Source organism: Oncorhynchus clarkii, chromosome 17 (genome assembly GCF_045791955.1).
Source record: "Oncorhynchus clarkii lewisi isolate Uvic-CL-2024 chromosome 17, UVic_Ocla_1.0, whole genome shotgun sequence".
NCBI lineage: Eukaryota > Metazoa > Chordata > Actinopteri > Salmoniformes > Salmonidae > Oncorhynchus > Oncorhynchus clarkii.
In genome coordinates, this window is record NC_092163.1 from 7650351 (window position 1) to 7673942 (window position 23592).

Genomic DNA, 23592 nt, shown 5'->3' on the forward strand with positions numbered 1-23592 from the left:
TGAGATTTTTGGATATAAATACGCACTTTATCGAACAAAACAAAACACACAGAGACAGAAAGGGGAAAGGAGCGAGAGAGCGAGGGAGGGCAGGTAAGGTCAAATAGATGAGAGAAGGGCGTGTAAAGAAAGAAGAGAAAGCAAAAAATAGAAATGTGAAAGGACAAGCTGACAGCACCCACTGACTCAACCTCCTTACACTGTTCACATGGACTCATCACCTCGTACACTGTTCACATGGACTCATCACATGGACTCAAAACCTCTTACACTGTTCACATGGACTCATCACATGGACTCAAAACCTCTTACACTGTTCACATGGACTCATCACATGGACTCATCACATGGACTCAAAACCTCTTACACTGTTCACACTGACTCAACCTCTTACACTGTTCACATGGACTCATCACATGGACTCATCACATGGACTCATCACATGGACTCATCACCTCGTACACTGTTCACATGGACTCATCACATGGACTCAAAACCTCTTACACTGTTCACACTGACTCAACCTCCTTACACTGTTCACATGGACTCATCACCTCGTACACTGTTCACATGGACTCATCACATGGACTCAAAACCTCTTACACTGTACCCACTGACTCAACCTCCTTACACTGTTCACATGGACTCATCACCTCGTACACTGTTCACATGGACTCATCACCTCGTACACTGTTCACATGGACTCATCACATGGACTCAAAACCTCTTACACTGTACCCACTGACTCAACCTCCTTACACTGTTCACATGGACTCATCACATGGACTCATCACATGGACTCAAAACCTCTTACACTGTTCACACTGACTCAACCTCTTACACTGTTCACATGGACTCATCACATGGACTCAAAACCTCTTACACTGTTCACACTGACTCAACCTCTTACACTGTTCACATGGACTCATCACATGGACTCAAAACCTCTTACACTGTACCCACTGACTCAACCTCCTTACACTGTTCACATGGACTCATCACCTCGTACACTGTTCACATGGACTCATCACATGGACTCATCACATGGACTCAAAACCTCTTACACTGTACCCACTGACTCAACCTCCTTACACTGTTCACATGGACTCATCACATGGACTCATCACATGGACTCAAAACCTCTTACACTGTTCACACTGACGCAACCTCCTTACACTGTTCACATGGACTCATCACATGGACTCAAAACCTCTTACACTGTTCACACTGACTCAACCTCTTACACTGTTCACATGGACTCATCACATGGACTCAAAACCTCTTACACTGTTCACACTGACTCAACCTCGTACACTGTTCACATGGACTCATCACATGGACTCAAAACCTCTTACACTGTTCACATGGACTCAAAACCTCTTACACTGTTCACATGGACTCATCACCTCTTACACTGTTCACACACAAACCCCTCCTCTGCGGGACGCTGCTCCAGTGGTGTGCATTCACCAGTCATTACCGGTGCAGGCTACATGCTGGTGTATCATACTAACACACACAGACAACACCATATAAAATGTGTGTGTGGATGCACATAAGTTGGTTTACTTATTTTCCCTTTTGTACTTTAACTATTTGCAAATAAATGACATTTGAAATGTCTTTATTCTTTTGGAACTTCTGTGAGTGTAATGTTTACTGTTCAACTGTATTGTTTATTTCACTTTTGTTTATTATCTAGTTTACTTGCTTTGGCAATGTCAACATATGCTTCCCATTCCAATAAAGCCCTTAACTTGAATAAATTGAAATGATTTGAGAGAGCGAGAGAGAGAGACAGCACGAGAGAGAGAGAGACAGCACGAGAGAGAGAGAGAGCGAGACAGCACGAGAGAGAGAGAGAGCGAGACAGCACGAGAGAGAGAGAGAGCGAGCGAGACAGCACGAGAGAGAGAGAGAGAGCGAGACAGCACGAGAGAGAGAGAGAGCGAGCGAGACAGCACGAGAGAGAGAAACAGAGAGCGAGACAGCACGAGAGAGAGAGAGAGAGCGAGACAGCACAAGAGAGAGAGAGCGAGACAGCACGAGAGAGAGAAACAGAGAGCGAGACAGCACGAGAGAGAGAGACAGCACGAGCGAGAGAGAGACACAGAGAGAGAGAGAGACAGAGAGAGAGAGAGAGAGAGAGAGAGAGAGAGAGAGAGAGAGAGAGAGCGCGAGAGCACGAGAGAGAGAGCGAGAGAGCACGAGAGAGAGAGAGAGAGCGAGACAGCACGAGAGAGAGAGAGAGAGCGAGACAGCGAGAGAGAGAGAGACAGCACGAGCGAGAGAGAGAGAGAGAGAGAGAGAGAGAGAGAGAGAGAGAGAGAGCGCAGGAGCGAGCGCGAGAGGAGGAGTACTTGAGCTGAGGTTAATAAATATTGACAGTGAATCATCTTCCCTGACAGGGTCGCAGGTGGCTCTCTGAGGATTTAACACACTGGAGAGAACACACACTAAAACCCAAATAAAGCTTAATGAACCCTCAACACAAAGTTTGATGTCCTTTAAGAAAATTACCCCCCCCTCCCATCTCCTCTCTCTAACCCCCCCTCTCTCATCTCCTCTTTCTAACCCCCCCTCTCTCTCCTCCTTTTTCTACCAGTCCTTAATGACATTCTCCTGCTATCTTCACCTGTTCTCTTTTACAGCTGCCACTGACTTGATACGCAGAGTTCATTCATCTCTCCATCTCTCCTTTCATCCCCCAGTCTCTCCTTTCATCCCCCAATCTCTCCTTTCATCCCCCAGTCTCTCCTTTCATCCATCCATCTCTCCTTTCATCCCCCCAATCTCTCCTTTCATCCCCCCAATCTCTCCTTTCATCCCCCCATCTCTCCTTTCATCCCTCCATCTCTCCTTTCATCCCGCCATCTCTCCTTTCATCCCCCCATCTCTCCTTTCATCCCCCCATCTCTCCTTTCATCCCCCCATCTCTCCTTTCATCCCCCCATCTCTCCTTTCATCCCCCCATCTCTCCTTTCATCCCAACCATCTCTCCTTTCATCCCCTCCATCTCTCCTTTCATCCCCCATCTCTCCTCTCATCCCTCCCATCTCTCCTCTCATCCCTCCCATCTCTCCTTTCATCCCTCCATCTCTCCTTTCATTCCTCCATCTCTCCTTTTATCCCCCCATCTCTCCTTTCATTCCTCCATCTCTCCTTTCATCCCCCCATCTCTCCTTTCATTCCTCCATCTCTCCTTTCATCCCTCCATCTCTCCATCTCTCCTTTCATCCCCCCATCTCTCCTTTCATCCCTCCATCTATCCCCCCATCTCTCTCCTTTCATCCCTCCATCTCTCCTTTCATCCCTCCATCTCTCCTTTCATCCCTCCATCTCTCCTTTCATCCCTCCATCTCTCCTTTCATCCCCCCCATCTCTCCTTTCATCCCCCCCATCTCTCCTTTCATCCCCCCATCTCTCCTTTCATCCCCCCCATCTCTCCTTTCATCCCCCCCATCTCTCCTTTCACCCCCCCCATCTCTCCTTTCATCCCCCCATCTCTCCTTTCATCCCCCCATCTCTCCTTTCATCCCCCCATCTCTCCTTTCACCCCCCCATCTCTCCTTTCACCCCTCCATCTCTCCTTTCATCCCCCCATCTCTCCTTTCATCCCCCCATCTCTCCTTTCATCCCTCCATCTCTCCTTTCATCCCCCCATCTCTCCTTTCATCCCTCCATCTCTCCTTTCATCCCCCCATCTCTCCTTTCATCCCTCCATCTCTCCTTTCATCCCTCCATCTCTCCTTTCATCCCTCCATCTCTCCTTCTCTCCTTTCATCTCTCCATCCCTCCTTTCATCCCTCCTTTCATCTCTCCTTTCATCCCTCCTTTCATCTCTCCATCTCTCCTTTCATCCCTCCTTTCATCTCTCCATCTCTCCTTTCATCCCTCCATCTCTCCTTTCATCCCTCCTTTCATCCCTCCATCTCTCCTTTCATCCCTCCTTTCATCCCTCCATCTCTCCTTTCATCCCTCCATCTCTCCTTTCATCCCTCCATCTCTCCTTTCATCCCTCCATCTCTCCATCTCTCCTTTCATCCCTCCCTCCATCTCTCCTTTCATCCCTCCCTCCATCTCTCCTTTCATCCCTCCCTCCATCTCTCCTTTCATCCCCCCATCTCTCCTTTCATCCCCCCATCTCTCCTTTCATCCCCCCATCTCTCCTTTCATCCCTCATCTCTCCTTTCATCCCCCCATCTCTCCTTTCATCCCCCCTTTCATCCCCCCATCTCTCCTTTCATCCCCCCATCTCTCCTTTCATCCCCCCATCTCTCCTTTCATCCCCCCATCTCTCCATCTCTCATTTCATCCCTCCATCTCTCTCCTCTAATTCTCTAACCCTCCAATCTCCCTCATCTCTCTTTCTCCCTCTGATATCCACCTGTGTTAGAGTCTCTTCACATGTAACCTAACCTAACAGACATAACTAGTCTCTGATCATATAACCTAACAGACATAACTAGTCTCTGATCATATAACCTAACCTAACAGACATAACTAGTCTCTACATGTAAACTAACGTAGCAGACATAACTAGTCTCTAAATTAGTCTCTATTAAACACACACATGTACCAGTATGTATCAATACACAAGTACCAGATTGGTTACTGGCCCAACACTCTAACCGCTTGGCCACCTTGTCGGTTCGGTGATTGGTTACTGGCCCAACACTCTAACCGCTTGGCCACCTTGTCGGTTCGGTGATTGGCTACTGGCCCAACACTCTAACCGCTTGGCCACCGTGTGTTTGTACCTTAAACAGTAGAGAGTCGTCCATGTGTTCAGCGTAGACAGAGGTCAGCCTGTACTGGTTCTCAGTAGTGATGTCGATCTGATAGCCTGTCAGAACATAACACACCGTCCTGAACTCCTGAATCTTCCTCTGGAACACCTGGCAACAACACAGATACAACACTGGTTCACAATAGTCTCTCCGTCACTCACTCACACTCATCAGAAGAGATGAGGTAGAGGCGAGAGAGAGAGGGATGAGGCAGAGGAGAGAGGGATGAGGCAGAGGAGAGAGGGATGAGGTAGAGGAGAGAGATGAGGTAGAGGAGAGAGATGAGGTAGAGGAGAGAGAGATGAGGTAGAGGAGAGAGAGATGAGGTAGAGGAGAGAGAGATGAGGTAGAGGAGAGATGAGGTAGAGGTAGAGGAGAGAGAGGGATGAGGTAGAGGAGAGAGGGATGAGGTAGAGGAGAGAGGGATGAGGTAGAGGAGAGAGAGAGATGAGGTAGAGGAGAGAGATGAGGTAGAGGAGAGAGAGAGATGAGGTAGAGGAGAGAGAGATGAGGTAGAGGAGAGAGAGAGATGAGGTAGAGGAGAGAGAGAGATGAGGTAGAGGAGAGAGAGAGATGAAGTAGAGGAGAGAGAGAGATGAGGTAGAGGAGAGATGAGGTAGAGGAGAGAGAGAGAGATGAGGTAGAGGAGAGAGAGAGATGAGGTAGAGGAGAGAGAGAGATGAGGTAGAGGAGAGAGAGAGATGGGGTAGAGGAGAGAGAGAGATGAGGTAGAGGAGAGAGGGATGAGGTAGAGGAGAGAGAGAGATGAGGTAGAGGAGAGAGAGAGATGAGGTAGAGGAGAGAGAGCGATGAGGTAGAGGAGAGAGAGAGATGAGGTAGAGGAGAGAGAGAGATGAGGTAGAGGAGAGAGATGAGGTAGAGGAGAGAGAGAGATGAGGTAGAGGAGAGAGAGATGAGGTAGAGGAGAGAGAGAGATGAGGTAGAGGAGAGAGAGAGATGAGGTAGAGGAGAGAGAGAGATGAAGTAGAGGAGAGATGAGGTAGAGGAGAGATGAGGTAGAGGAGAGAGAGAGAGATGAGGTAGAGGAGAGAGAGAGATGAGGTAGAGGAGAGAGAGAGATGAGGTAGAGGAGAGAGAGAGATGAGGTAGAGGAGAGAGAGAGATGAGGTAGAGGAGAGAGGGATGAGGTAGAGGAGAGAGAGAGAGAGATGAGGTAGAGGAGAGAGAGAGATGAGGTAGAGGAGAGAGAGCGATGAGGTAGAGGAGAGAGAGAGATGAGGTAGAGGAGAGAGAGAGATGAGGTAGAGGAGAGATGAGGTAGAGGAGAGAGAGAGAGATGAGGTAGAGGAGAGAGATGAGGTAGAGGAGAGAGAGAGAGATGAGGTAGAGGAGAGAGAGAGAGATGAGGTAGACGAGAGAGAGAGAGATGAGTTAGAGGAGAGAGAGATGAGGTAGAGGAGAGAGAGATGAGGTAGAGGAGAGAGATGAGTTAGAGGAGAGAGATGAGGTAGAGGAGAGGAATAAGAAGTGTAGGAAGAAGAAAGGGGGATAAAACATGTTTATTTTCTATGTAATACAACATTCCACACCTCCTTCAACCGCTGGTTCTTCAGTTCAGCTGTTTCCATCTGTTTACGCAGATCTACAACATAGAACAGTCGTGTTAAGACGCATGTAGAACACAGAACAGTCCCTTAACGTAGAACTGTCATGTTAAAGTTGAACTACAACACAGAACAGTCCCTTAACGTTAAACAGAGTCACTATGCAGTGACTAGGAGAGAGGAGACAAGAAGAGGGGAGGAGAGGAAGGAAAAGGAGAAGAGGTGGAGAGGAGAGAAGAGAGGAGAAGAGGAGAGGGTGGAGAAGAAGTGGAGAGGAGAGAAGAGGTGGAGAGGAGAGAGGAGGTGGAGAGGAGAGAGGAGAGAAGAGGTGGAGAGGAGAGGGGAGAAGAGGTGGAGAGGAGAATAGACAGGAATAATTAATTCAATTAAGTCTGAAATCAATTTGGGATAGCGACTTTCCGATTTAAACGACTTGATTTGCGAAGACAAAGGACGCGACCAGAAAAAAGCACCATATTCCCCTTGTAGTACCCACAGGCTCCCAGGTCAAGAGGAGTGTACTATCTGGAACATCATATTCCCCTTGTAAGTACCCACAGGCTCCCAGGTCAAGAGGAGTGTACTATCTGGAACATCATATTCCCCTTGTAGTACCCACAGGCTCCCAGGTCAAGAGGAGTGTACTATCTGGAACATCATATTCCCCTTGTAGTACCCACAGGCTCCCAGGTCAAGAGGAGTGTACTATCTGGAACATCATATTCCCCTTGTAAGTACCCACAGGCTCCCAGGTCAAGAGGAGTGTACTATCTAGGGCACGGGGTAGCATCTGGAACACCCTCTCCAAGCCAGAGAAATGGGCCTGCCTGGAATCTGATCCATTATTGACACAATAGTGAATGTTAAATAGTTCAGAAGGAGTGGTGTGGGTCGAGTGGAGACGGAACGGAGCGTGATGGAACAATTGAATGACTGTGTAATTAACGTTACATAATCACAACAATGAACAATGACACAGACACATCCAGCCGTTGACAGCGTCAGGGTAATTACATGCTTTATTCATAATGTGATACTCCTTACCCTCCAGATTACTCATAATCACGTCTCTCCTCCTCTCCTCTCTACTTCATCTCCTCCCTTGTCCTCCCTCTCTCCTCCCTTTTCCTCCCTCTCCTCCCCCCTTTTCCTCCCTCTCCACCCTTGTCCTCCCACCCTTGTCCTCCCTTGTCCTCCCTCTCTCCTCCCGTGTCCTCCCTCTTCCTCCCTCCCACCCTTGTCCTCCCTCTCCTCCTCCCTTGTCCTCCCTCTCCTCCTCCCTTGTCCTCCCTCTCCTCCTCCCTTGTCCTCCCTCTCTCCTCCCGCTCTCCTCCCTTGTCCTCCCTCTCTCCTATTCTTCCCTCTCCACACTTCTTTGTTTCTCCTCTGTCTGTCCACTTCTCATTCTCTAGGTCCTCTCACGTTCCCTCTCCCTAAAACAGACCATTTCTGTGTTCTGTGTTCTGTGTGTGTGTGTGTGTGTCTCTCTAAACGGCCCATTTCTACAGTGAGTTTCAGTCTCTCTCCAGGGGTAACTAAAGCCGTGTTCACACTGCAGGCATTAATGCTCAAATCCGTTTTGGGATACCGACTGTCCAAACACCATGTTACAACCCACCAAAATCAGATGTGTGTGTTCACGCAGCAGTCATTGGCTGACACGGCTATGCTAGTTGTCATAGTAACGGCAGGCGTGCGAGCGGTGGTGGAGGCTGATTGGTGGTGGTGCTCGTGCTTCCTATCACTCAGAAGTTATGTAACAAGCTACGGTGACAACAACGCCTGCCATGTCCGTTTCCTCGTTGCTCGTGCTTCCTTCCTACGGTGACAACAACGCCCGCCATGTTTCCTCGTTGAACGTTCAGAAGCAGCGTAAGAACACTTAAAGCCTCAAAGGAAAATATGAGTCCTCTCTGGCTAGCCACAGCAGTCCGCTAACTAGCCGCAGCAGTCCACCAGTCAGCCACAGCAGTCCGCCAACTAGCCACAGCAGTCCACCAGCCAGCCACAGCAGTCCGCCAACTAGCCACAGCAGTCCACCAGCCAGCCACAGCAGTCCGCTAACTAGCCGCAGCAGTCCGCCAGTCAGCCACAGCAGTCCGCCAACTAGCCACAGCAGTCCACCAGCCAGCCACAGCAGTCCGCTAACTAGCCGCAGCAGTCCGCTAACTAGCCGCAGCAGTCCGCTAACTAGCCGCAGCAGTCCGCTAACTAGCTGCAGCAGTCCACTAACTAGCCGCAGCAGTCCGCTAACTAGCCGCAGCAGTCCACCAGTCAGCCACAGCAGTCCGCTAACTAGCCGCAGCAGTCCACCAGTCAGCCACAGCAGTCCGCTAACTAGCCGCAGCAGTCCACTAACTAGCCGCAGCAGTCCGCCAACTAGCCACAGCAGTCCGCCAACTAGCCACAGCAGTCCGCCAACTAGCCACAGCAGTCCGCCAACTAGCCACAGCAGTCCGCCAGCTAGCCGCAGCAGTCCGCCAGCTAGCCGCAGCAGTCCGCCAACTAGCCGCAGCAGTCCGCCAACTAGCCGCAGCAGTCCGCTAACTAGCCGCAGCAGTCCGCTAACTAGCCGCAGCAGTCCGCTAACTAGCCGCAGCAGTCCGCTAACTAGCCGCAGCAGTCCGCTAACTAGCCGCAGCAGTCCGCTAACTAGCCGCAGCAGTCCGCCAACTAGCCGCAGCAGTCCGCTAACTAGCCGCAGCAGTCCGCTAACTAGTCACAGCAGTCCGCTAACTAGCCACAGCAGTCCACTAACTAGCCACAGCAGTCCGCTAACTAGCCGCAGCAGTCCGCTAACTAGCCGCAGCAGTCCACTAACTAGCCGCAGCAGTCCACTAACTAGCCGCAGCAGTCCACTAACTAGCCGCAGCAGTCCGCTAACTAGCCGCAGCAGTCCACTAACTAGCCGCAGCAGTCCACTAACTAGCCGCAGCAGTCCACTAACTAGCCGCAGCAGTCCGCTAACTAGCCGCAGCAGTCCGCTAACTAGCCGCAGCAGTCCACTAACTAGCCGCAGCAGTCCGCTAACTAGCCGCAGCAGTCCACCAGCCAGCCGCAGCAGTCCGCCAGCCAGCCGCGGCAGTCAGCTAGCCAGCAGTAGTCAGCTAGCCAGCAGTAGTCAGCTAGCCAGCAGTAGTCAGCTAGCCAGCAGTAGTCAGCTAGCCAGCAGTAGTCAGCTAGCCAGCAGTAGTCAGCTAGCCAGCAGTAGTCAGCTAGCCAGCAGTAGTCAGCTAGCCAGCAGCAGCAGTCAGAGAATTAAGGTGGAGAGAGAGGAGAAATAGAAAGACATGAGAAAGAATAGAGACAGAGAGAGAGGCCGACGATAGAGCGAGGGGCCGACGGTAGAGCGAGGGGCCGACGGTAGAGCGAGGGGCCCGACGGTAGAGCGAGGGGCCGACGGTAGAGCGAGGGGCCCGACGGTAGAGCGAGGGGCCCGACGGTAGAGCGAGGGGCCCGACGGTAGAGCGAGGGGCCCGACGGTAGAGCGAGGGGCTCGACGGTAGAGCGAGGGGCCCGACGGTAGAGCGAGGGGCCGACGGTAGAGCGAGGGGCCGACGGTAGAGCGAGGGGCCGACGGTAGAGCGAGAGGATGAAGCTCGAGAGGCTGAAGTAGAGGCTTGCCAGTTCTCCGGTATAAATAATGTTTTGTTTCTGCATAAACCCTTAACGAGAGAACAGCCCGTCACCAGTGAAGAGCTGTCAGTGAGCTGTGTTTCTCCTCTTACCCAGGACCTCCTGTGAGGGAGGCAGACTGAGGCTGGTCTCTCCTGCAGCAGCAGCAAGAGGGATAGCGCCCCCTGTCTGCAGTGAGCGGAGGCGTTCCCTCAAACACTCCACTTCTGCCCTCAGCGCCTCCACTTCCTCCACGCGCTGCTGTTTGGCCATGCTCGTAGGGTTCAGACTGAAGTGCAGGACTTTGGTTTTGACCGGATTGTAGTCTCCCTGGAGAGAGAGAGAGAGAGGGGAAGAAAGAGAGAGAGAGAGAGAGGGCAAGAGAGAGAGAGAGAGAGAGAGAGAGAGAGAGAGAGAGGGGAAGAGAGAGAGAGAGAGAGAGAGAGAGAGAGAGAGAGAGAGAGAGAAGAGAGAGAGAGAGGGGAAGAGAGAGAGGAAGAGAGAGAGAGGGGAAGAGAGAGAGGGGAAGAGCGAGATGGGAAGAGAGAGGGCAAGAGAGAGAGGAAGAGAGAGAGAGAGGGGAAGAGAGAGATGGGAAGAGAGAGATGGGAAGAGAGAGATGGGAAGAGAGAGATGGGAAGAGAGAGATGGGAAGAGAGAGATGGGAAGAGAGAGATGGGAAGAGAGAGATGGGAAGAGAGAGATGGGAAGAGAGAGAAGGGAAGAGAGAGAGGGGAAGAGAGAGAAAGAGAGAGAGGGGAAGAGAGAGAGAGAGAGAGGGAAGAGAGAGAGAGAGAGAGAGAGGGGAAGAGAGAGAGAGAGGGGAAGAGAGAGAGAGAGAGAGAGAGAGGGGAAGAGAGAGAGAGAGGGGAAGAGAGAGAGAGAGGGGAAGAGAGAGAGAGAGAGAGAGGGGAAGAGAGAGAGAGAGAGAGAGAGAGAGAGGAAGAGAGAGAGAGAGAGAGAGAGGGGAAGAGAGAGAGAGAGGTGGGAAGAGAGAGAGAGAAATGCTTTAGAAAAATGCCAGAACTGAATCTTACCAGAACACTGGTCATCATTTTACATTCATGTTCATGACAATTCCACATGTTGAATCAGTGTAAACAGCAACAAGCAGGAGATCTCCATCAGACCACGGGACAGTAAGAGATCTCGATCACACCACGGGACAGTAAGAGATCTCCATCACACCACGGGACAGTAAGAGATCTCCATCACACCACGGGACAGTAAGAGATCTCCATCACACCACGGGACAGTCTTCCTGGTGTGTCAGCCTTAACCTCCACTGTCTTCCCGGTGTGTCAGCCTTAACCTCCACTGTCTTCCCGGTGTGTCAGCCTTAACCTCCACTGTCTTCCCGGTGTGTCAGCCTTAACCTCCACTGTCTTCCTGGTGTCTCAGCCTTAACCTCCACTGTCTTCCTGGTGTGTCAGCCTTAACCTCCACTGTCTTCCCGGTGTCTCAGCCTTAACCTCCACTGTCTTCCTGGTGTCTCAGCCTTAACCTCCACTGTCTTCCTGGTGTGTCAGCCTTAACCTCCACTGTCTTCCTGGTGTGTCAGCCTTAACCTCCACTGTCTTCCTGGTGTGTCAGCCTTAACCTCCACTGTCTTCCTGGTGTCTCAGCCTTAACCTCCACTGTCTTCCTGGTGTGTCAGCCTTAACCTCCACTGTCTTCCTGGTGTCTCAGCCTTAACCTCCACTGTCTTCCTGGTGTCTCAGCCTTAACCTCCACTGTCTTCCTGGTGTCTCAGCCTTAACCTCCACTGTCTTCCTGGTGTGTCAGCCTTAACCTCCAGTCTTCCTGGTGTCTCAGCCTTAAACTCCACTTCAAATAGTATTCATGTCCAGTATTGTAAGATTCTCCAAGACACAGACACATAGCAGTCAGACAGAGAGAGGGACAGACAGGCAAACAGAGGGACAGGCAGACAGACAGAGGCATAGCAGACAGAGAGAGAGAGAGAGAGCGAGAGAGAGCGAGGCATAGCAGACAGAGAGAGAGAGAGAGAGAGAGAGAGAGAGAGGTATAGCAGACAGAGAGAGGGGTATAGCAGACAGAGAGAGGGGTATAGAAGACAGAGAGAGAGGCATAGCAGACAGAGAGAGAGAGAGAGGTATAGCAGACAGAGAGAGGGGTATAGAAGACAGAGAGAGAGGCATAGCAGACAGAGAGAAAGAGGCATAGCAGACAGAGAGAGAGAAAGAGGCATAGCAGACAGAGAGAGAGCAAGAGGCATAGCAGACAGACAGAGAGAGAGAGAGAGACATAGCAGACAGAGAGGCATAGCAGACAGAGATAGAGAGGCATAGCAGACAGAGAGAGAGAGAGGCATAGCAGACAGAGAGAGAGAGGCAAAGCAGACAGAGAGAGAGATAGGCATAGCAGACAGAGAGAAAGAGGCATAGCAGACAGAGAGAGAGAAAGAGGCATAGCAGACAGAGAGAGAGAAAGAGGCATAGCAGACAGAGAGAGAGAAAGAGGCATAGCAGACAGAGAGAGAGAAAGAGGCATAGCAGACAGAGAGAGAGAGAGGCATAGCAGACAGAGAGAGAGAGAGAGGCATAGCAGACAGAGAGAGAGAGAGAGGCATAGCAGACAGAGAGAGAGAGAGGCATAGCAGACAGAGAGAGAGAGAGGCATAGCAGACAGAGAGAGAGAGAGGCATAGCACAGGATGGTAAGTTGGTGGTTGAAGATATCCCTCTAGTGGTGTGGGGGCTGTGCTTTGGCAAAGTGGGTGGGGTTATATCCTTCCTGTTTGGCCCTGTCCGGGGGTGTCCTCGGATGGGGCCACAGTGTCTCCTGACCCCTCCTGTCTCAGCCTCCAGTATTTATGCTGCAGTAGTTTGTGTGTCGGGGGGCTAGGGTCAGTTTGTTATATCTGGAGTACTTCTCCTGTCCTATTCGGTGTCCTGTGTGAATCTAAGTGTGCGTTCTCTAATTCTCTCCTTCTCTCTTTCTTTCTCTCTCTCGGAGGACCTGAGCCCTAGGACCATGCCCCAGGACTACCTGACATGATGACTCCTTGCTGTCCCCAGTCCACCTGACCGTGCTGCTGCTCCAGTTTCAACTGTTCTGCCTTATTATTATTTGACCATGCTGGTCATTTATGAACATTTGAACATCTTGGCCATGTTCTGTTATAATCTCCACCTGGCACAGCCAGAAGAGGACTGGCCACCCCACATAGCCTGGTTCCTCTCTAGGTTTCTTCCTAGGTTTTGGCCTTTCTAGGGAGTTTTTCCTAGCCACCGTGCTTCTACACCTGCATTGCTTGCTGTTTGGGGTTTTAGGCTGGGTTTCTGTACAGCACTTTGAGATATCAGCTGATGTACGAAGGGCTATGTAAATAAATTTGATTTGATAGCAGACAGAGAGAGAGGCATGGCAGACAGATCTCTCCGGTTCTAAAATACATGGGAGTCATTGCATCATGGTTAATACGGTTCTGCTTTTAATCCACTTTCACAGATCTCAACGCTTAAAGTGTGGTCTCAAAATACTCCCTCTCCCTTTCTCTCTCCCCCTCCTCTCACCCCCTCCCCCACCTCCCTGTCCTCCTCCCTCTCCTCTTCATGTTTACAGAGTAAATGAGTCCATCTCATCTTAAAAGGTCCAACGCAGCATTTCTATCTCAATAATGAAACGATTTCTGGGTAACAGTTAAGAACCTTACCGTGATTATTTTCAATTAAAACTCTCCAAAAGAAACAAATGTCTTCCTTCAAGACTTCTCAGTCAAGGGCAAGACTTTCTTCATCTATAATATCACAACACACTGTTTCTGTTTAGTCACTCCTATTCTAGGGAGGTCTGGTCTACAATATAAACCACTGTTCCTGTTTAGTCACTCCTATTCTAGGGAGGTCTGGTCTACTACAATATAAAACACTGTTCCTGTTTAGTCACTCCTATTCTAGGGAGGTCTGGTCTGGTCTACAATATAAACCACTGTTCCTGTTTAGTCACTCCTATTCTAGGGAGGTCTGGTCTACATTATAAAACACTGTTCCTGTTTAGTCACTCCTATTCTAGGGAGGTCTGGTCTACAATATAAAACACTGTTCCTGTTTAGTCACTCCTATTCTAGGGAGGTCTGGTCTACTACAATATAAACACTGTTCCTGTTTAGTCACTCCTATTCTAGGGAGGTCTGGTCTACAGTATAAACCACTGTTCCTGTTTAGTCACTCCTATTCTAGGGAGGTCTGGTCTACTACAATATAAACACTGTTCCTGTTTAGTCACTCCTATTCTAGGGAGGTCTGGTCTACTACAATATAAACACTGTTCCTGTTTAGTCACTCCTATTCTAGGGAGGTCTGGTCTACAGTATAAACCACTGTTCCTGTTTAGTCACTCCTATTCTAGGGAGGTCTGGTCTACATTATAAAACACTGTTCCTGTTTAGTCACTCCTATTCTAGGGAGGTCTGGTCTACAATATAAAACACTGTTCCTGTTTAGTCACTCCTATTCTAGGGAGGTCTGGTCTACAATATAAAACACTGTTCCTGTTTAGTCACTCCTATTCTAGGGAGGTCTGGTCTGGTCTACAATATAAAACACTGTTCCTGTTTAGTCACTCCTATTCTAGGGAGGTCTGGTCTACATTATAAAACACTGTTCCTGTTTAGTCACTCCTATTCTAGGGAGGTCTGGTCTACTACAATATAAACCACTGTTCCTGTTTAGTCACTCCTATTCTAGGGAGGTCTGGTCTGGTCTACATTATAAAACACTGTTCCTGTTTAGTCACTCCTATTCTAGGGAGGTCTGGTCTGGTCTACAGTATAAAACACTGTTCCTGTTTAGTCACTCCTATTCTAGGGAGGTCTGGTCTACATTATAAAACACTGTTCCTGTTTAGTCACTCCTATTCTAGGGAGGTCTGGTCTGGTCTACAATATAAAACACTGTTCCTGTTTAGTCACTCCTATTCTAGGAAGGTCTGGTCTACATTATAAAACGCTGTTCCTGTTTAGTCACTCCTATTCTAGGGAGGTCTGGTCTACAATATAAACCACTGTTCCTGTTTAGTCACTCCTATTCTAGGGAGGTCTGGTCTACAATATAAAACACTGTTCCTGTTTAGTCACTCCTATTCTAGGGAGGTCTGGTCTACAATATAAAACACTGTTCCTGTTTAGTCACTCCTATTCTAGGGAGGTCTGGTCTACAATATAAAACACTGTTCCTGTTTAGTCACTCCTATTCTAGGGAGGTCTGGTCTACAATATAAAACACTGTTCCTGTTCAGTCACTCCTATTCTAGGGAGGTCTGGTCTGGTCTACAATATAAAACACTGTTCCTGTTTAGTCACTCCTATTCTAGGGAGGTCTGGTCTACATTATAAAACACTGTTCCTGTTTAGTCACTCCTATTCTAGGGAGGTCTGGTCTACTACAATATAAAACACTGTTCCTGTTTAGTCACTCCTATTCTAGGGAGGTCTGGTCTACTACAATATAAACACTGTTCCTGTTTAGTCACTCCTATTCTAGGGAGGTCTGGTCTACTACAATATAAACACTGTTCCTGTTTAGTCACTCCTATTCTAGGGAGGTCTGGTCTACTACAATATAAACACTGTTCCTGTTTAGTCACTCCTATTCTAGGGAGGTCTGGTCTACTACAATATAAACACTGTTCCTGTTTAGTCACTCCTATTCTAGGGAGGTCTGGTCTGGTCTACAATATAAAACACTGTTCCTGTTTAGTCACTCCTATTCTAGGAAGGTCTGGTCTACAATATAAAACACTGTTCCTGTTTAGTCACTCCTATTCTAGGGAGGTCTGGTCTGGTCTACAATATAAAACACTGTTCCTGTTTAGTCACTCCTATTCTAGGGAGGTCTGGTCTACAATATAAAACACTGTTTCTGTTTAGTCACTCCTATTCTAGGGAGGTCTGGTCTACAATATAAAACACTGTTCCTGTTTAGTCACTCCTATTCTAGGGAGGTCTGGTCTACAATATAAAACACTGTTCCTGTTTAGTCACTCCTATTCTAGGGAGGTCTGGTCTACAATATAAAACACTGTTCCTGTTTAGTCACTCCTATTCTAGGGAGGTCTGGTCTGGTCTACATTATAAACCACTGTTCCTGTTTAGTCACTCCTATTCTAGGGAGGTCTGGTCTACAATATAAAACACTGTTCCTGTTTAGTCACTCCTATTCTAGGGAGGTCTGGTCTACAATATAAAACACTGTTCCTGTTTAGTCACTCCTATTCTAGGGAGGTCTGGTCTACAATATAAAACACTGTTCCTGTTTAGTCACTCCTATTCTAGGGAGGTCTGGTCTACAATATAAAACACTGTTCCTGTTTAGTCACTCCTATTCTAGGGAGGTCTGGTCTGGTCTACAATATAAAACACTGTTCCTGTTTAGTCACTCCTATTCTAGGGAGGTCTGGTCTGGTCTACAATATAAAACACTGTTCCTGTTTAGTCACTCCTATTCTAGGGAGGTCTGGTCTACACAATAAAACACTGTTCCTGTTTAGTCACTCCTATTCTAGGGAGGTCTGGTCTACTACAATATAAAACACTGTTCCTGTTTAGTCACTCCTATTCTAGGGAGGTCTGGTCTACTACAATATAAACACTGTTCCTGTTTAGTCACTCCTATTCTAGGGAGGTCTGGTCTACTACAATATAAACACTGTTCCTGTTTAGTCACTCCTATTCTAGGGAGGTCTGGTCTACTACAATATAAACACTGTTCCTGTTTAGTCACTCCTATTCTAGGGAGGTCTGGTCTACAATACACTGTTCCTGTTTAGTACTCCTAAACACTGTTCCTGTTTAGTCACTCCTATTCTAGGGAGGTCTGGTCTGGTCTACAATATAAAACACTGTTCCTGTTTAGTCACTCCTATTCTAGGGAGGTCTGGTCTACAATATAAAACACTGTTCCTGTTTAGTCACTCCTATTCTAGGGAGGTCTGGTCTACAATATAAAACACTGTTCCTGTTTAGTCACTCCTATTCTAGGGAGGTCTGGTCTACAATATAAAACACTGTTCCTGTTTAGTCACTCCTATTCTAGGGAGGTCTGGTCTACAATATAAAACACTGTTCCTGTTTAGTCACTCCTATTCTAGGGAGGTCTGGTCTACAATATAAAACACTGTTCCTGTTTAGTCACTCCTATTCTAGGGAGGTCTGGTCTACAATATAAAACACTGTTCCTGTTTAGTCACTCCTATTCTAGGGAGGTCTGGTCTACAATATAAAACACTGTTCCTGTTTAGTCACTCCTATTCATCTGGTCTACAATATAAAACACTGTTCCTGTTTAGTCACTCCTATTCTAGGGAGGTCTGGTCTACAATATAAAACACTGTTCCTGTTTAGTCACTCCTATTCTAGGGAGGTCTGGTCTACAATATAAAACACTGTTCCTGTTTAGTCACTCCTATTCTAGGGAGGTCTGGTCTACAATATAAAACACTGTTCCTGTTTAGTCACTCCTATTCTAGGGAGGTCTGGTCTACAATATAAAACACTGTTCCTGTTTAGTCACTCCTATTCTAGGGAGGTCTGGTCTACAATATAAAACACTGTTCCTGTTTAGTCACTCCTATTCTAGGGAGGTCTGGTCTACTAATATAAAACACTGTTCCTGTTTAGTCACTCCTATTCTAGGGAGGTCTGGTCTACAATATAAAACACTGTTCCTGTTTAGTCACTCCTATTCTAGGGAGGTCTGGTCTACAATATAAAACACTGTTCCTGTTTAGTCACTCCTATTCTAGGGAGGTCTGGTCTACAATATAAAACACTGTTCCTGTTTAGTCACTCCTATTCTAGGGAGGTCTGGTCTACTACAATATAAAACACTGTTCCTGTTTAGTCACTCCTATTCTAGGGAGGTCTGGTCTACAATATAAAACACTGTTCCTGTTTAGTCACTCCTATTCTAGGGAGGTCTGGTCTACAATATAAAACACTGTTCCTGTTTAGTCACTCCTATTCTAGGGAGGTCTGGTCTACAATATAAAACACTGTTCCTGTTTAGTCACTCCTATTCTAGGGAGGTCTGGTCTACAATATAAAACACTGTTCCTGTTTAGTCACTCCTATTCTAGGGAGGTCTGGTCTACAATATAAAACACTGTTCCTGTTTAGTCACTCCTATTCTAGGGAGGTCTGGTCTACTACAATATAAAACACTGTTCCTGTTTAGTCACTCCTATTCTAGGGAGGTCTGGTCTACAATATAAAACACTGTTCCTGTTTAGTCACTCCTATTCTAGGGAGGTCTGGTCTACACATATAAAACACTGTTCCTGTTTAGTCACTCCTATTCTAGGGAGGTCTGGTCTACAATATAAAACACTGTTCCTGTTTAGTCACTCCTATTCTAGGGAGGTCTGGTCTACTACAATATAAACCACTGTTCCTGTTTAGTCACTCCTATTCTAGGGAGGTCTGGTCTACAATATAAAACACTGTTCCTGTTTAGTCACTCCTATTCTAGGGAGGTCTGGTCTACAATATAAAACACTGTTCCTGTTTAGTCACTCCTATTCTAGGGAGGTCTGGTCTACAATATAAAACACTGTTCCTGTTTAGTCACTCCTATTCTAGGGAGGTCTGGTCTACAATATAAAACACTGTTCCTGTTTAGTCACTCCTATTCTAGGGAGGTCTGGTCTACAATATAAAACACTGTTCCTGTTTAGTCACTCCTATTCTAGGGAGGTCTGGTCTACTACAATATAAAACACTGTTCCTGTTTAGTCACTCCTATTCTAGGGAGGTCTGGTCTACAATATAAAACACTGTTCCTGTTTAGTCACTCCTATTCTAGGGAGGTCTGGTCTGGTCTACATTATAAAACACTGTTCCTGTTTAGTCACTCCTATTCTAGGGAGGTCTGGTCTACAATATAAAACACTGTTCCTGTTTAGTCACTCCTATTCTAGGGAGGTCTGGTCTACACAATATAAAACACTGTTCCTGTTTAGTCACTCCTATTCTAGGGAGGTCTGGTCTGGTCTACAATATAAAACACTGTTCCTGTTTAGTCACTCCTATTCTAGGGAGGTCTGGTCTACTACAATATAAACCACTGTTCCTGTTTAGTCACTCCTATTCTAGGGAGGTCTGGTCTACAATATAAAACACTGTTCCTGTTTAGTCACTCCTATTCTAGGGAGGTCTGGTCTACTACAATATAAAACACTGTTCCTGTTTAGTCACTCCTATTCTAGGGAGGTCTGGTCTACTACAATATAAAACACTGTTCCTGTTTAGTCACTCCTATTCTAGGGAGGTCTGGTCTACTACATTATAAAACACTGTTCCTGTTTAGTCACTCCTATTCTAGGGAGGTCTGGTCTACTACATATAAAACACTGTTCCTGTTTAGTCACTCCTATTCTAGGGAGGTCTGGTCTACTACAATATAAAACACTGTTCCTGTTTAGTCACTCCTATTCTAGGAAGGTCTGGACTACTACAATATAAAACACTGTTCCTGTTTAGTCACTCCTATTCTAGGGAGGTCTGGTCTACAATATAAACCACTGTTCCTGTTTAGTCACTCCAATTCTAGGGAGGTCTGGTCTACAATATAAAACACTGTTCCTGTTTAGTCACTCCTATTCTAGGGAGGTCTGGTCTACTACAATATAAAACACTGTTCCTGTTTAGTCACTCCTATTCTAGGGAGGTCTGGTCTACTACAATATAAAACACTGTTCCTGTTTAGTCACTCCTATTCTAGGGAGGTCTGGTCTACAATATAAAACACTGTTCCTGTTTAGTCACTCCTATTCTAGGGAGGTCTGGTCACTCCTATTCTGGGAGGTCTGGTCTACAATATAAAACACTGTTCCTGTTTAGTCACTCCTATTCTAGGGAGGTCTGGTCTACAATATAAAACACTGTTCCTGTTTAGTCACTCCTATTCTAGGGAGGTCTGGTCTACAATATAAAACACTGTTCCTGTTTAGTCACTCCTATTCTAGGGAGGTCTGGTCTACAATATAAAACACTGTTCCTGTTTAGTCACTCCTATTCTAGGGAGGTCTGGTCTACAATATAAAACACTGTTCCTGTTTAGTCACTCCTATTCTAGGGAGGTCTGGTCTGGTCTGGTCTACAATATAAAACACTGTTCCTGTTTAGTCACTCCTATTCTAGGGAGGTCTGGTCTACTACAATATAAAACACTGTTCCTGTTTAGTCACTCCTATTCTAGGGAGGTCTGGTCTACAATATAAAACACTGTTCCTGTTTAGTCACTCCTATTCTAGGGAGGTCTGGTCTACACAATATAAAACACTGTTCCTGTTTAGTCACTCCTATTCTAGGGAGGTCTGGTCTGGTCTACAATATAAAACACTGTTCCTGTTTAGTCACTCCTATTCTAGGGAGGTCTGGTCTACTACAATATAAAACACTGTTCCTGTTTAGTCACTCCTATTCTAGGGAGGTCTGGTCTACTACAATATAAAACACTGTTCCTGTTTAGTCACTCCTATTCTAGGGAGGTCTGGTCTACAATATAAAACACTGTTCCTGTTTAGTCACTCCTATTCTAGGGAGGTCTGGTCTACAATATAAAACACTGTTCCTGTTTAGTCACTCCTATTCTAGGGAGGTCTGGTCTGGTCTACAATATAAAACACTGTTCCTGTTTAGTCACTCCTATTCTAGGGAGGTCTGGTCTACTACAATATAAAACACTGTTCCTGTTTAGTCACTCCTATTCTAGGGAGGTCTGGTCTACAATATAAAACACTGTTCCTGTTTAGTCACTCCTATTCTAGGGAGGTCTGGTCTACAATATAAAACACTGTTCCTGTTTAGTCACTCCTATTCTAGGGAGGTCTGGTCTGGTCTACAATATAAAACACTGTTCCTGTTTAGTCACTCCTATTCTAGGGAGGTCTGGTCTACAATATAAACTGGTCACTGTTCCTGTTTAGTCACTCCTATTCTAGGGAGGTCTGGTCTACAATATAAAACACTGTTCCTGTTTAGTCACTCCTATTCTAGGGAGGTCTGGTCTACAATATAAAACACTGTTCCTGTTTAGTCACTCCTATTCTAGGGAGGTCTGGTCTGGTCTACAATATAAAACACTGTTCCTGTTTAGTCACTCCTATTCTAGGGAGGTCTGGTCTACAATATAAAACACTGTTCCTGTTTAGTCACTCCTATTCTAGGGAGGTCTGGTCTACAATATAAAACACTGTTCCTGTTTAGTCACTCCTATTCTAGGGAGGTCTGGTCTACAATATAAAACACTGTTCCTGTTTAGTCACTCCTATTCTAGGGAGGTCTGGTCTGGTCTACAATATAAAACACTGTTCCTGTTTAGTCACTCCTATTCTAGGGAGGTCTGGTCTACAATATAAAACACTGTTCCTGTTTAGTCACTCCTATTCTAGGGAGGTCTGGTCTACAATATAAAACACTGTTCCTGTTTAGTCACTCCTATTCTAGGGAGGTCTGGTCTACAATATAAAACACTGTTCCTGTTTAGTCACTCCTATTCTAGGGAGGTCTGGTCTGGTCTACAATATAAAACACTGTTCCTGTTTAGTCACTCCTATTCTAGGGAGGTCTGGTCTGGTCTACAATATAAAACACTGTTCCTGTTTAGTCACTCCTATTCTAGGGAGGTCTGGTCTACAATATAAAACACTGTTCCTGTTTAGTCACTCCTATTCTAGGGAGGTCTGGTCTACAATATAAAACACTGTTCCTGTTTAGTCACTCCTATTCTAGGGAGGTCTGGTCTGGTCTACAATATAAAACACTGTTCCTGTTTAGTCACTCCTATTCTAGGGAGGTCTGGTCTACAATATAAAACACTGTTCCTGTTTAGTCACTCCTATTCTAGGGAGGTCTGGTCTACAATATAAAACACTGTTCCTGTTTAGTCACTCCTATTCTAGGGAGGTCTGGTCTACAATATAAAACACTGTTCCTGTTTAGTCACTCCTATTCTAGGGAGGTCTGGTCTACAATATAAAACACTGTTCCTGTTTAGTCACTCCTATTCTAGGGAGGTCTGGTCTACTACAATATAAAACACTGTTCCTGTTTAGTCACTCCTATTCTAGGGAGGTCTGGTCTGGTCTACAATATAAAACACTGTTCCTGTTTAGTCACTCCTATTCTAGGGAGGTCTGGTCTGGTCTACAATATAAAACACTGTTCCTGTTTAGTCACTCCTATTCTAGGGAGGTCTGGTCTACTACAATATAAAACACTGTTCCTGTTTAGTCACTCCTATTCTAGGGAGGTCTGGTCTACTACAATATAAAACACTGTTCCTGTTTAGTCACTCCTATTCTAGGGAGGTCTGGTCTGGTCTACAATATAAAACACTGTTCCTGTTTAGTCACTCCTATTCTAGGGAGGTCTGGTCTACAATATAAAACACTGTTCCTGTTTAGTCACTCCTATTCTAGGGAGGTCTGGTCTACAATATAAAACACTGTTCCTGTTTAGTCACTCCTATTCTAGGGAGGTCTGGTCTGGTCTACAATATAAAACACTGTTCCTGTTTAGTCACTCCTATTCTAGGGAGGTCTGGTCTACTACAATATAAAACACTGTTCCTGTTTAGTCACTCCTATTCTAGGGAGGTCTGGTCTACAATATAAAACACTGTTCCTGTTTAGTCACTCCTATTCTAGGGAGGTCTGGTCTACTACAATATAAAACACTGTTCCTGTTTAGTCACTCCTATTCTAGGGAGGTCTGGTCTACAATATAAAACACTGTTCCTGTTTAGTCACTCCTATTCTAGGGAGGTCTGGTCTACAATATAAAACACTGTTCCTGTTTAGTCACTCCTATTCTAGGGAGGTCTGGTCTACTACAATATAAAACACTGTTCCTGTTTAGTCACTCCTATTCTAGGGAGGTCTGGTCTACTACAATATAAAACACTGTTCCTGTTTAGTCACTCCTATTCTAGGGAGGTCTGGTCTACAATATAAAACACTGTTCCTGTTTAGTCACTCCTATTCTAGGGAGGTCTGGTCTACTACAATATAAAACACTGTTCCTGTTTAGTCACTCCTATTCTAGGGAGGTCTGGTCTACAATATAAAACACTGTTCCTGTTTAGTCACTCCTATTCTAGGGAGGTCTGGTCTACAATATAAAACACTGTTCCTGTTTAGTCACTCCTATTCTAGGGAGGTCTGGTCTACAATATAAAACACTGTTCCTGTTTAGTCACTCCTATTCTAGGGAGGTCTGGTCTACAATATAAAACACTGTTCCTGTTTAGTCACTCCTATTCTAGGGAGGTCTGGTCTACTACAATATAAAACACTGTTCCTGTTTAGTCACTCCTATTCTAGGGAGGTCTGGTCTACTACAATATAAAACACTGTTCCTGTTTAGTCACTCCTATTCTAGGGAGGTCTGGTCTACTACAATATAAAACACTGTTCCTGTTTAGTCACTCCTATTCTAGGGAGGTCTGGTCTACAATATAAAACACTGTTCCTGTTTAGTCACTCCTATTCTAGGGAGGTCTGGTCTACAATATAAAACACTGTTCCTGTTTAGTCACTCCTATTCTAGGGAGGTCTGGTCTACAATATAAAACACTGTTCCTGTTTAGTCACTCCTAT

The 23592-nt window shown here is 46.5% G+C and overlaps 1 protein-coding gene across 1 annotated transcript in view; it reads right to left on the reverse strand.

Annotated features, from left to right (window-relative positions):
- The window catches only part of LOC139370167 (mitotic spindle assembly checkpoint protein MAD1-like), a 118042-nt gene that overhangs the window by 40315 nt on the left and 54135 nt on the right, over positions 1 to 23592 (reverse strand). The window contains exons 15-17 of the mRNA XM_071109493.1: positions 10084 to 10300; positions 6341 to 6393; positions 4761 to 4898 (exon numbers count right to left, since the gene is read on the reverse strand). Of these exons, the coding sequence (XP_070965594.1) occupies positions 4761 to 4898; positions 6341 to 6393; positions 10084 to 10300 (408 nt within the window). The remainder of the gene's footprint in view (positions 1 to 4760; positions 4899 to 6340; positions 6394 to 10083; positions 10301 to 23592) is intronic.